Below are 13,600 nucleotides of genomic sequence, written 5' to 3' on the forward strand. Positions count from 1 at the left end.
AGCTGCTTTTATGCATTTGAAATTCAGGAGGGAACATAAGGGAGATTACAGGAGGGAGAGAAACAAGGCAGGGATTGAATTACAGGATAGTTAACAAGATTATGGGATGGCTTAAAACCTTTCACTGAAGTTATAGGGCTGGGGCGTGACTACCTACTATGACCTGCCTAGTTAGGAATTTATGATCAGATCACCCTGTGAGGTACCTTTCCAAAGAACTCCTTTTTCATCTATTATCTATTTATCTATCTATCTATCTATCTATCTATCTATCATCTATCTTCCATTCATCCATCTACCCTTCATCCATCCACCCATCACTCCATCCATCCATCCTATTAGTTCTGTTTCTACAGAGAACTTTGACTAATAACTATTCCATATGCATTTGAAAAGAATGTGTATTCCGTAGGTACTAGGTAAGATAATCTATAAATGTCAGTTGATAATGCTGTTGAAGTCATTTATATCTTTATTCGCTTTTTGGCTAATTCTATCCGTTACAAACAGGGGTATTAAAATCTTCAACTATGATTGTGAATTTGTATATTTGTCCTTTTAATTCTTATTGTTGCTTCTTGTACTTAAGCTTTTTAGTCACATAGACATTTAAAATTTTTAATTTTAATGAATGATGAAATGTCCACTTATTAATAAATGTTGCTTTTCACTGTGATAATTCTTGACTTAAAGTTTATCTGACATGATGATATCAATGTCAGCTTTCTTAGATTTAGTTGGTCTATTTTTTCCCCTTCCTTTTACTTGCAACTTATGTACGTCTTTAAAATGAATCTTGTGTAGCCCTGGCTGGTGTGGTTCAGTGGGTTGAGTGCTGGCTTACAAATCAAAGGGTCACTGGTTTGATTCCCAGTTAGGGCATGTGGCTAGGTTGTGGGCCACATCCCCATTTGGGGGCACACAAGAGGCAACCGGTTGATGCATCTCTCACATATAGGTGTTTGTCTCCCTTTCTTTCGCTGTCTCCCTCCCTTCCCATCTCTCTAAAAATAAATAAATAAAATCTTTTCTAAAAAAACAAATCTGGTACAAACACCATATAGTTGGGCCTTGCTTTTTAAACATTTATGCTTTATCTTTAGTTGTTACCCTATGATGACTATGATGTACTTAGGTGTAGTTTTTTTTAATTTCTTCTCCTTGAAGCTTTTGATTCTCCAATATGTAGGCTGGTGTTTTCCACTAAATTAGAGAAATTTTCAGCTTTTATTGTTTTATATTTTATGCTACCCCATTCTGTCTTCTTTCCTATTAGGACTCCAAACATACATAATTTTAAACATTTACTTTTTATTTCTAATATATCCATTTGGTTTATTTCTTTGCAGATAGCCTCATCTGTTTACTCAATATATTAATCTTTTTTGTGCATCCTTAAATATCTTATTATAGTTGTTTTAAGGGCCTTGTGTGCTAAGTCCAACATTTGGGCCGTTTTGGATTCTACATTTATTGACTGTTCCTTTTCCTGATGACAAATCACATCTTCCTGCTTGTCCAGAAGTTTAATATTTTGAAATTATTCTTACCCTGGCTGGGTGCTTGGTTGGAGTGGGTTTGATCCCCAGTCAGGGCACATGCCCAGGTTGCAGTTTCTATCCCCCATTGGGGTATGTATGGAAAGCAACTGGTTGATGTTTCTCTCTCACATTCATATTTCTCAATCTCCCTTCCTTGCTCTCTAAAATTCAATAAAAACATATCATTGGGTGAGGGTTAAAAATAATAATAAATTATTCTTCAGTGTTGTTAAAAGGAAGTTAGAGAGAGTCTGGCTTATAAATATTATCTTCCTTTGAAGGCTGTTGAAGTTTCCTTTAGGAGGCTGTTAAATTATTGGAAAATCCTCTTCATCTTGTTAGGCTTTATTTTACTCGTCAGGGCAGTTCTATTTAAGTTTTGTCCTTAGTCCTAAGTTATGACCCTTTACTTATTCCTAAGGTGTGGCTTCTTTGGAGTTTCAGTTGAATGCATGAGGTGCTTCGTAAGGTCTCTCCACCTTGGTTGGGCCAATACTGCTGTGTTTCCAGCTCTGCACAGCCATGGCATCTTGGCCCAGCTCTCCCACTTACAGCAGCCATTCTCTGCTAGACCTCATGAACTCTCATCCTGCACAGGGGCTACAGGGGATCACTCTCATGAAGTCTTCTTTGTCCCCTTCCTCTGTACAGTTCCTTCCTCCCTCATCCCCTGCCTTACAATCCCAGGGCCCACAGCCATTCGAAAGCCTGTGTGTACCTCATTAGCTCAGCAGGAATTCCGCACTCCCTTGGATTCCACTTTCTTATCATCCAGTTGGTGTCCCCAAGGAGAAAGCTGAAAAGATGTGGAGCTCTCTTGTGTTTCCCTTCTCTTGAAGGTCACCACCCTACAGTGTTTATTGTCAAACGCCTGAAATCAGTTACCACAGATTTGTGTAGCTGTTTGCAGTGGGAAGACACGTCCTGTGCCAGTCGCTCTGTATGACCAGAAGTGGACCTCCTCATATATGTTTTGGTGTATTGTGTACACCTTAAAAAAGTACTAAAACAAAAAATCATTTTCTTTTTTATTTAAAGATTTTTTTATCTGTGTTTCAGAGTACTGTTCTTGATGACTGTTGTGTATTCTTAATCTATCCTCAATAATTGTTAGTTTGTTAAAATCCAATCAAATTATTATATTTTAGTAATTAACATTTCTAAGTCACAATGATTAATACTTAAAACTAATATCTGCAAGAATGATTACAGTGTTTATCAAACATTGAAAAGACATTTTACAAGAGTCTAAAACAAAATTTGGGCCTGGCCAGTGTGGCTCAGTGGACTGAGCACCAGCCTGCGAACCAAAGGGTCGCCAGTTTGATTCCCAGTCAGGACACATGCCTGGGCTGCAGGCCAGGTCCCCAGTAGGAGGCCTGTGAGGGGCAACCACACATCTGTGTTTCTCTCCCTCTTTCTCCCTCCCTTCCCCCTCTTTAAAAATAAATAAATATAATCTTTTAAAAAATTTGGGTAGAACAAAATGTATTCTAATATTCCATTTTAAAAAGTGAGATACAATAAAATTATAAGACAATAACATGATCTATGCAAATCTTGTTGTTCACTGGCACAAAATTCAACTTGTAATTTTCTTACAAAAAACAAAAATAACTTTTTTCACTGGTTATAATTTAACAGGAACATCAAAGGAAATTTTCAGAAGCCAATTTGCCTGACACCGTATTTCTAAGAAGGCCGATATAAATCATTGACTATACTATATTTTATGTGTTTTACTTCATTGTTCAACAAAACATATCACAGCAATGTAAATGATATTGCTGTTTATATAAATTGATTAGAGATAAGGCATGTTGAGTCAGCAGTTTACTTGAGGCCAGAACCTGCCCTGGGGAGCTCTAGCCCCACATTCGGAAGACCCAGGAAATGTGTAAAAAACTACCTGGGAAATGCACAGTTTATGGTTTTGCCTCCTCATCTTCAAAATAAAGATTTTTGTCTAGAGTTCTCTAGCTCATCTTCCAGATCAAAGGGCCCATCCTTTCTGTATTTTAATTTTTACTTTCTGATCCATCTTCTCATTACGATGCTGTATTTTTATCTTTTATCTTCAAATGTTCATCCCACTCATTTATTTTCATTTCAAAGTAATGATGGCTATATCTCTGTGTAGTTATAACAATCACTGGATAATTATAAATGGGAGCAAAAACCAAACATGTGACTAAGTGCCAGGTACTTTTAAAACTTGAAAACAGTAACAGTTACCCCATAAGCATAATGCATCAAGTTTCCGATTGCTAGTGGAAAAATGGACCCAAACTAAGAGAAATAGCTTATGTATTTACATGGAAATATAGAGGCTGGAATGATATCACTGCCTGCCATCAGTAATCTCAAGCTGAGTCCAAGTTTTCAAAGTCATTTCCTAACTAATGTTAACAAGCACAGGTGTTTCCTGATTTCAGTTGTTTGGACTCTTAAAAAAAATGAGCAACTCAGGGAAATGTGTAAAATTCCTTTGTTGGCTTCCTTTCTCCTGCATCAAGCCCGAGTTTCATCTTAGATTATATGCAGTTTTTGTATATCCACACCCATTTAGCCCATGAGCTTATTTTCTCCCCATTTGTTATACCTACCAGGTCTCATTTCTGTTTTCTTGTTATTGGTGTTATTTTTTCAAGTTTTCCCCTGTATTTAGAATCTCAATTGCAGTGGTTGTATTTGATCTAAGAGTATGTGTCAATTCTGCTTCTGATTGGAAGGGTCCCTGCTGTGGGTGTCAGGCCGATCCCCTGCATGGTGGCAGGCTTGGGCCTGGTCTTGAGCACCAGTTCCTCACAACAGAGATGCAGAAGGCATAGAGTGTGAGGCAGCAAGGATAAGGTAGTGGGTAAAGGAAAGTGAGCCCCAGGGTGAGGCAGAACAGATAGCACGTATACAAAGTTGTAGGACTTTGCAATGTGATTTAAAGTCGGTTTCTCTTTAATTCTGTGCAGTTGTGTGACTTGTCTGAGGTCATCTAGCATTTTGGAGAATGCAAACCCAAGTGTGTGAATGCTATTGTTAGAGATGGAAAGACTGCCTCAGCCATTAGCCTCAGTTCAGCAACCTTGGTTTTTGAGTTCTGGCTAAGAGAAGAATTTAGAGCCAAGAAGGCTTTTCTCTGGAGATCTCAGGGGGAGGAGCCCAAGAAAACATTCATCAGCTTTCCAGGTATGTCTTTTCAGGGCCATGCATGGCCTCCACTGTTTTGTGGGCACCAGCGTAGGAGGGTCACTGGACATTGCAGCTGGTCCTGATGTCAGCCATTTGCTCCACCTGGTTTTGCTGCTTTTCTGGGCCTGGAGCTGAAACACAGCCGAGTCCTAGATGTCATCTCCAGAGATTAATGCTTAAGGGAGTAGTCATCCAAGGGTTTGTAGTTTTGCTCATTGCTAGACACCTGGGGCTCTGTGTCTGGCACATCATTCCGCTCTGCTCATGCCTATCTAACTGCCCACCACACTATTGTCTCTTATGCCTGGGCTTCTTAAGCCTGAGTGCATAACAATCACCTGGGTTTGTTAAATTATATCAGAAATACCAACTTATTTATTTTGTTTCTATTTATTATTTTTAAAAGATTTTATTTATTTATTTTTAGAGAGAAGGGAGGAGAAGGAAAGAGGGAAATATCAATGTGTGGTTGCCTCTTGAGCACCCCATACTGGGGATCTGGCACGCAACCCAGGCATGTGCCCTGACTGGGAATTGAACTGGCAACCCTTTGGTTTGCAGCCCACACTCAATCCACTGAGCTACACCAGCCAGGAAAGAAAATACCAATTTCTGGGCCTTCTGACTTCCCACTCTATTCCAAAGGTCATGGTGGGACAGTCTAAATTGCCCTTTTCTCACTTGTTGGCTTCTAGAGCCAAAACTGTGTTGACTACATAGTGGGACTTCATTAAGTTAGTACGGAAAACAAGCAGTACCTTGATTTACCTCCTTTGCTCTTCTAGCATTTAGGACAAATATTTGCTAACTTTCTGTGTTCAAAACAAATGTCTCAATTAAGAGTTCTGAAAAGGGAAAAGGGGAAGACATTTGGGGTACTTTAAGGCAGGACTATGTCTTGATCAGTTTTGTAGAAAGTTAAATTTTTCCCCTTGCATGAGAAAGATGACTGGGGTTGATATGAAAGTTTTACATTTAATTTCTGGAATTTCAAGGACAAAAACTTTTTTATGCTTTCTTACTATGAACCATAGGCTCTTGGCAACAGGGACTAAACTGCTTTTTCATTTCTAAGAATCAGAAAACGTTCAAGTTTCACCAGAAAGATGACAGGAAATGATCACAATTTAAAAGGGTTAAAGTCAAACTTATCTGTGATTTGATGTGCAGTTAGCTAAGAAAATTTTATCACACTGCTAAAAATTTCACGATGGGAAAAAAATCACAAATTAGCCATGAATGGAAAGAAGAAAAAGACACTCATAATAATAAACATTTGTAAAGTTGCTTACAACAGGCAAGGCACTGTACCAAGTGCTTTACAAATAACTTCTACAAGACCCATAGTAACCCACTTTACAGATGAGAAAAGTGAGGCACAGTAAGGGGAAGGTAGAGCCTAACTGTCACATAGCTTGGGACATAGGGTTTGGGTGGAGGCAGAGGTAGGATCTGTGTGGAGGCATTCTGGCTCCAGAGTCCCATTTTCACCTCTACACCAGCTGGACTCTGCACTGTAATCTATGGTCTGTGATAACCACTGTTCATGTTTAGGCATACACGCTTGCAAATTTACACACATGCAATTTTATACAAATAGGACCTTGCTGAGTTACAGATTGAGAGCCTGCGTTTTCACTATAATATATTGGGAAAATCTATAATGACTACTATAGTCTACAGTTAATAGCTACATGCTGGTAAAATATTATTTTTAAACTGGAGCTTCCCTGCCCCACCCCCTCCCTGTGTACAGCTGTGAAACATCATAGCCTAGAAGGCCTGAATGCTCTTAATATTAAGATCTTTTGAACTGATGAAAACCATTTTATGTATTAAGTTTTATTGCTTATCAAATTATTCAATTCAAAAGATGGAAGAATGTGTAGAGGGTTTTACAAATGACCTACAGACAATGCCAGAGGAATTTAGTGTGTATGTGATGCTCACTGACCAGAATGGAACGACTGATTGGATGGTCACTGAGTGAACCAGAGAGTGCCATCCACAAGAAGTGGAGAAAACCCAGTGAAGGGCGAGAGAAAGATGCTATTAGAGCAAATAATCATTCTTCTCTTACAGGTTTCTTACACAAGCCATAAAATCTAATAACTTGGTTGCTACTCATGGTTAATAACCATTCTGCTTATTAATGAACTAGAAACAAATGAGAGAAGTTAATGGGACAACCTGATCATTAGCTATATTAATAATAGGGTTAGAGAAAATTGTTATTATTTTAAACCCTATTGACTTGTTTCTGTCACTACATCACTTTTTTTAAATACAAGAGAAACATTAAAAATGGGGAGTTATAGTAAGTTCCGCCTTCAGAATTAAAGGTGTATAAACTATTTGAGTTTGAAAAGACACTTTTGCCTCATTTGGTGATGTGCTACTGTAAGCTGATGTTACCACAGAAGTGGGTGCAAAGACACGTTTGGGATGAGTAAAGGCAATGAGTTTGGGCCTTCCTAAACTATTTATGTCATCTTTTACTGTGAGGCATGCCTTTTTTTTTAATCCACAAAGCTGTGGTTCAGGCTGAGGGCATTTATGAATCTGTTTCTTCAGAGAATGTCTGTGAGGCTCCCAGGTGCCCACATCACTAGGAAAGGGACTCACACAATGTAAAAGACTCAAAGGAAAGTATTCTCACACGGGTCGATTGAAGTAGATGAGTTACGTCAAAAAATAAAACAGTCATGGTCAAGACTGGTGTTTGTTCTCTTTACACACATAAAATGTTTAGTGTCACTCGATTTTCCTGTTAGCAAACAATGGCAGAAATGTTTTATGGAGTCGTTGCTCTTGATCACCAGGCTATGTCCGGGCAGTTGTCAGTACGAACTGTTACCCACTCCACTGCTTTTTATGGGGAATTGCTTTTACTCTGCCTCCTCTGTCCTCATCTCAGTCCCTGGGATCTGTCTCACTTGAGTGGGCTTTGGAGACAAATCGTCATTTAAGGCCCTTGCTTTCAGGAAGTCTGACAAACTCTGCCTGTCCACTCTGTCCACTGTGATGGGACTTCTCCCCTTCAGACTTCCTCCCCTCATTCCTTCTGATTATGAGCTGTTCATTCATTGACATGCTGGTTGGTACATCAGGAGCCTTCAGCTCACTGAAGACCTTACTTCTCTGATCTTATCTCACATCACTTCCACACCCCCACCCCAGACTTTGCTACTGTTTCTTCCTCCAAGTTCTTGAAGATCTTCCCTTTATCTGAGTGTTCAGAAACATCATAATGATAGGTGTAGGCACGAGTCTTTTACTCATTCTGTCTAATTGTCTTTTTCAATATGAGACTAGTGTCTTCCTTCCATTCTGAGAAATGCTAGTGTATTTGTGAAATATCTTACCTTTTTCTGTTCTTTTTGGAACATCTATAAATAGAACATGGTGGCTTACTTTTGCCACATTACTCATACCTTTATACATATACCATTATATGTACCTTTGCATATTCAGAAATAGATAAGGAACAGTTATACCTCCTGCCCTGCATCCCATTCTCTCCTGCTGGCTGAGAATCTTGATCTGCCTCCTTGATCTCAGTGCACAGCAGCAGGGGGCTAGCCCACTATGCATTAGAACCATTCTGGGTGGGCTTAGGCATGCATTTAAAAAATGGGTCAAATCTCAGCAATACCATGTACCATGTATTAATTATGTGATCCAATTCACTTAACATTTCTGACCCTTGGTATCCTCATTTCTAAAATAGAAATAATGACACTTACCTCAATGGTTCTCATGGGGATCAAATGAAGTAATGTTAGTCAAGTGCCTTGTTACAGTGCTGGTGGATGCTCAATAAATGATAATATGACAGCCAGGTAACAGCTGAAACATAGCATGTGCTGGGCAATGTGTCAAATGCATTATATAAATTATTTTCTCTTCAGAACTCTTTTAGATGAGTATGTTTATTATCTGTAAGTCCAGTACTCTAAGAACTGTTTCCATTCATCTGTGCTGCATTCCAACCTTTATCCCTTGGTATACATATTCTATGCACTGCATAGCACATTTATGCACCTTCCTTTAGATTTATATAATGTTATTGACTATTGTTTTCTTCTGTGTTGTTTTCCATATGTCATTTTAACAACTATGTAATATTTCATTGAGTTGCTATTCTATAACTTATTTAGTCATTCCACTATTGCTGGACCTTTCCAGGCAAAGAACTGATTTCTTACTTTGAAACTTTTGATGTATGCTGTCAAATGCCCTCCAAAGGTTGTGCCATTTCATAGTAACATGGGGTAATGTTTTGACCTGGCCATATTAGTCTCTAAATTCTCTAGTTCTATTTTAAACTGGAATGGAGGTTGTATAAAATGTTCCTTAAGAAATGAGAAAAATAGTCCTGGCTGGGTAGTTCAGCTGGTTAAAGCATTGTCCCAATATGCCAAGGCTGTGGGTTTGATCCCTGGTCAGGGAACATACAAGAATCAACCAACAAATGCCTAAATAAATGGAACAAAAAATCAGTGTTTCTCTCTCTTTCTTTCTCTAAAATCAATCAATAAAAAATTTTAAAAAAAGAAATGAGGAAAAGAGCAGTGATTCAATCAATCAAGCAATTGATCAGAAAAGCATTTAGAATCTGTACTAGAATTGTATTTAGAGAAGTCCAAAGTTATGGTGCCACTAAAACAAGAAAAAGTAATAGTGGTAAGGAAAAAAAACCCCTCTAGCCTACAAAAGGACCTATACCACAGATTTTCAAACAGGCAATGCAAGTACGCAAGTATGCACTATATACCAGCTGGGATGTACATAGAGAGGAAACATCTTGCTCTGCTGCCTTCCTTAAAAGTCGGGACCAGCTCTGAATAAGAGCTGTTAACACAGGTGAGGTTTCTATTGGCAGATTGTTCCTATGGGAACCTTGAACTGTGTGCTGTCTACTACCTGCCCAGTGTCCCCCAGGAACCACTAGCCGGGAGACAATCAGAATCTTCCCCCAGATTAAGGATGCTGGTAGAGCAAATCTTCATTCTCCTGGGGCCATGAAGCTGGAAATCTGCAAGTTGTGGCTGCTGGTGACCACTGCCCCTGGTTGTATGTAGGTAGCTTTGGACAGTGTGCTGAGAACCACACACATAGATGTTACTTTCAAACTAAGGCTCATTTCTTCACCTGTGCCTTAGCTGGCATTCCCTCCTGCAGTCTCAGAACTGTACGATCTCTCTCCTCTCTTGTATTGCTAACCCATACTAAAGAAAGCCCTATATCCAGTGATTCCATCTTCCTCCCCATTCTAGCCAAACAGCTTAGAGATCGTCTACTCTCCCCACTTATTTTCAATCTTAACCTACTTCAAACAGGCTCTGCTCCCCAACTGGACACCACATCCTCCTAGTTTTTCTCTCACCTCCCTGGCTGCTTATTCTCAACTTCCTTGCCTGTCTCCCCTCCATCAATAGACGTTAGAGTTTCTGCAGAGCTCTTACCTAGGCCCCTTCTTTTTGCATGCTATACTCTCTTCCTATCTTTTCCTGTAACAGAGATCACATCCGCTGTTCTAGCTTCCATTGCTATCTATATACTGATGGCTCCTCAGTTTATGTCTTTAGCTCAGAATGCACCTCTGAGCTTCATAACCACACAGCCAATTGCCCACTTTAGATTTCCACTTAAATGTACTAAAGATATATCAAACTTGACATGTGTGGAAGTGAACTCTTCATCTCCCTCCACAAATCTGCTCATCCTCTAGTGTTTCTTAATCTCAAATGGCTCCCTAATCCACACTGTTGCTGAGGCTGGATTCCTGCAAGTCTTCCTTGATGCTTTTCTCTTCCTCATTCCCTCCATGCATCCATCACCAGGACCTGTCAATTCTACCTTCCAAACGCTTCTTGCATCATATCCGTATCTTCATCTCCATCCCCACCACCTAAGTTCCAGTCACTATCTTCTCTCCTCTGGACTTTGGCAACAGCCCCTTCACTGATCTCCCCACACCCATGCTAGTTCTTTCCAATCCATTTTCCTCACAGCCCTAGACAGAGATTTTAAAACACAAATCTCATCCTGTCCTGGTCCTGCCTCACAGCCTTTAGGGGCTTTCAGTTGCCCATAGATAATGTCCAAAGACTTTTTCATGATGTACAGTCTGGTCAGCCTTGGACCCTGACCCACCTTTTCAGGTTCGTTTCAACCACTCTCCTGTTACCTTTCTTGGCTCCAGCCACGAGGTCCTCCCTGTTCCCCCAACAGGTCAAAACGTCCCTTTCTTTCCTCAGGAACCCTGAATAAGTTGAACCTCCTATGTGCTTCATCAGGGGCCCTTCCCTGCCCACCCCCTCCAGGATCCTTTGTCCCATCACACGGTAGGCTTTTCCTTCCCTGCCCCTCCACATGTGTGATGTGTTTGTTGTTTCTCCTTCCCGTGGGACTACAAGCCCCAGGAGGGCAGGCGCTGAGGCTGTCCGGCTCACTGCTGTGTCACCACTGCCCGCCCACTTGTGCCTGGTGCTGATAGATCTGTGTCTCTCACCTCCCAACCCACCATCTGGGGGATGTCTTCTTTCAGTGCCAAAGCCCAGCAGCACCAAATCCTTCAGTGGTTCTTAAAGCCAGAATCCTGCTCTTTGGAGGTGAGGGTGACAGAGTTGACCAAAGTTCTCTCCTTGACCTCTTCCCCTGGAGCAAAAGAGCCAAGCCCCCTGGATGTTTGGGAGCTTGCTTTACAAGTCCTGCCTAAAGCTAAGGTGTCATTAGGGTGGTGTGCTGCATCCCTGCCCTGTTATCTTAAGGAAGTTTTGGTATTTTAAGACAGGCCCTCCCCCACTGGCCCATTGTTCTTAACTTGTTTTCATTCTATAGTGTGCCTCCCCATTCACTGCATTGAAATTGTGAGAATCTACTCAGTTTGAGAGCCCCAAGAGGGCACTGGAGGAAGGGAGCTAGAAAGACCAGTCTACTCCCAAGGGAATTTGATTAGCTAGACAAAATGTAATGAAGCACCTTAGGAATGGCCGAGGCTTTAGGTGAGACAGATTGGTTGTGGCTGGCCCTCAGAGAGGAAGATTTGCAAGGTTTGCAATAGAGCAGAGTACACAAAAACTGTGGGGCCTCGAGAGAGAAGGAACACTCTGGCTCACAAACACAGCCAACAATCCAGGTGTTCTTTGAAGGGGTGATTTCCTTGGCGCACCTGTATCAGGGATAGAGCTCGTGTGAATGTCTCCTGCCTTATTGCAGGGCGGGTGGACAGAAACCGCCTCGTAAAGGAAGAGACTTATTACGTCTTGGCCATGTCTGTCTTCAGAACCAACCTTTCCTGATCTTTGTGCAACAAGACACACCTCTCGGAGGAAGGAGGCGGACAGGATTTCCATCATTACTACTGCCCTATTAACACACACACACACACACACACACACACACAAAACGTGTAATTACTCTCTGCAGGAAAGGAGCACAAACAGGATGGGCCTGAGTTGAACCCAGGATGAGCCATCCCCGTAAAGATTAGGAAAAGGAAACTCCCCGCCGGGAGCCCACCTCCAGCCAGGGCCTCTCACGTGGCCTGGCAGAGTCGCCAGCCCACCTTTCAGGGTGGGAGGGAGGGCGCGGACGGCCTCGCCGCTCGGGTTCCCCTAACCTCTCTCTCCTCCCCGCCTTCCAGCCGGACCCGCGCCCTTCTCCTTTGCCTCAGGTGTTTGCTCGCGCTAGGCCCCGGGCTCCTCGCTTTTTGGCCTTCACCTGGGCCAGCTTCCAGCCGGCAGGGCACCATCCGACCCGCACCGCACGGAGCGCGCGCAGAGCAGGGCGAGCGAGGAGGCCGGCGTGGGGCTCCCGGCGAGGCTGTGTGCGCCCGGCCACAGACCTCCCGCGGGGTTCGCGGGGCTCGCGGGGCTGGCGGGGCCGCGCGCCACGCCCCCGGGGCTGGAAAGGCGCGGGAGCCCGCGCAGGATTTCGAAGGACTTGGTGACTGGCGCCGCGAGCTCCTGCCGGGGATGCGGCGGCCGCTGCTTCCTGGTTTGAAGCTCGCCGAGTGGGGGAGAGCGTGAGTTCGCGGAGGCGGGGGCAGGAGGAGAAGCAGGAGAAGGCGGAGGCAAGAGACGCTTGGGGCTGGAGCTAACCGGACGGGTCGCTCTGGCTCTCCGGGGAGAGGAGCCTCCCGGCTCTGGAGAAGGCGCGGGTCCTGTGCGAGACCCCGGGAAGCGCCGCGCGCTCGAGAGGGACGGTCCGGCTCCCCCGGCCCGCTGCGAGCTCAGCGCCGGGCTCCCCTCCTTTCCACCTCGCGAGGGAGGGAGGCAGGGAAGGAGGGGAGGAGAAGGTCCCGCAGAGGAGGCAGAATGGCCCGGCGAGGGGGACTTGGGTGCTGCTTTTCCCAGGAGCTGCCCCCACTCCTACGGCTGCCGCGAGGGCTGGCCTGAGCAGGGGCTCCGGGCTCTCCCTGTACCAGCCAGGGCGGCCCCCCGGGGCCGGGACAGCGGCGCCGACATGTCGTCCGACACCATGAAGTTCAATGGCTACTTGAGGGTCCGCATCGGCGAGGCAGTGGGGCTGCAGCCGACCCGCTGGTCCCTGCGCCACTCGCTCTTCAAGAAGGGCTACCAACTGCTGGATCCCTACCTGACAGTGAGTGTGGACCAGGTGCGCGTGGGTCAGACCAGCACCAAGCAGAAGACCAACAAACCCACGTACAACGAAGAGTTCTGCGCCAACGTCACCGACGGCGGCCACCTAGAGCTGGCCGTCTTCCACGAGACGCCCCTGGGCTACGACCACTTCGTGGCCAACTGCACCTTGCAATTCCATGAGCTGCTGCGCACCGCCGGCGCCTCGGACACCTTTGAGGGATGGGTGAGTAGCTTATGATCGTCTGGCTGTGTCCACTTGAC

At 43.7% G+C, this 13,600-nt stretch overlaps 1 protein-coding gene and 1 long non-coding RNA gene across 2 annotated transcripts in view; one reads left to right on the top strand and one right to left on the bottom strand.

Moving 5' to 3' along the window:
• Window positions 1–10,215: 10,215 nt before the first annotated feature.
• Window positions 10,216–12,726, bottom strand: LOC118497116. Its single transcript, XR_004899667.1, has 2 exons — window positions 12,580–12,726; window positions 10,216–12,101 (listed from the first exon to the last, which is right to left on the bottom strand). It is a non-coding gene; the product is annotated as an uncharacterized LOC118497116 (long non-coding RNA).
• Window positions 12,727–12,790: 64 nt separating this feature from the next.
• Window positions 12,791–13,600, top strand: part of PRKCH (protein kinase C eta) — a 203,140-nt gene continuing 202,330 nt past the window's right edge. Inside the window, 1 exon segment of the mRNA XM_028506724.2 lies at window positions 12,791–13,562. Within this exon segment, the coding sequence (XP_028362525.1) occupies window positions 13,200–13,562 (363 nt within the window). The 5' untranslated portion in view covers window positions 12,791–13,199.

This window comes from Phyllostomus discolor, chromosome 1 (assembly GCF_004126475.2).
Source record: "Phyllostomus discolor isolate MPI-MPIP mPhyDis1 chromosome 1, mPhyDis1.pri.v3, whole genome shotgun sequence".
NCBI classification, from domain to species: Eukaryota; Metazoa; Chordata; class Mammalia; order Chiroptera; family Phyllostomidae; genus Phyllostomus; species Phyllostomus discolor.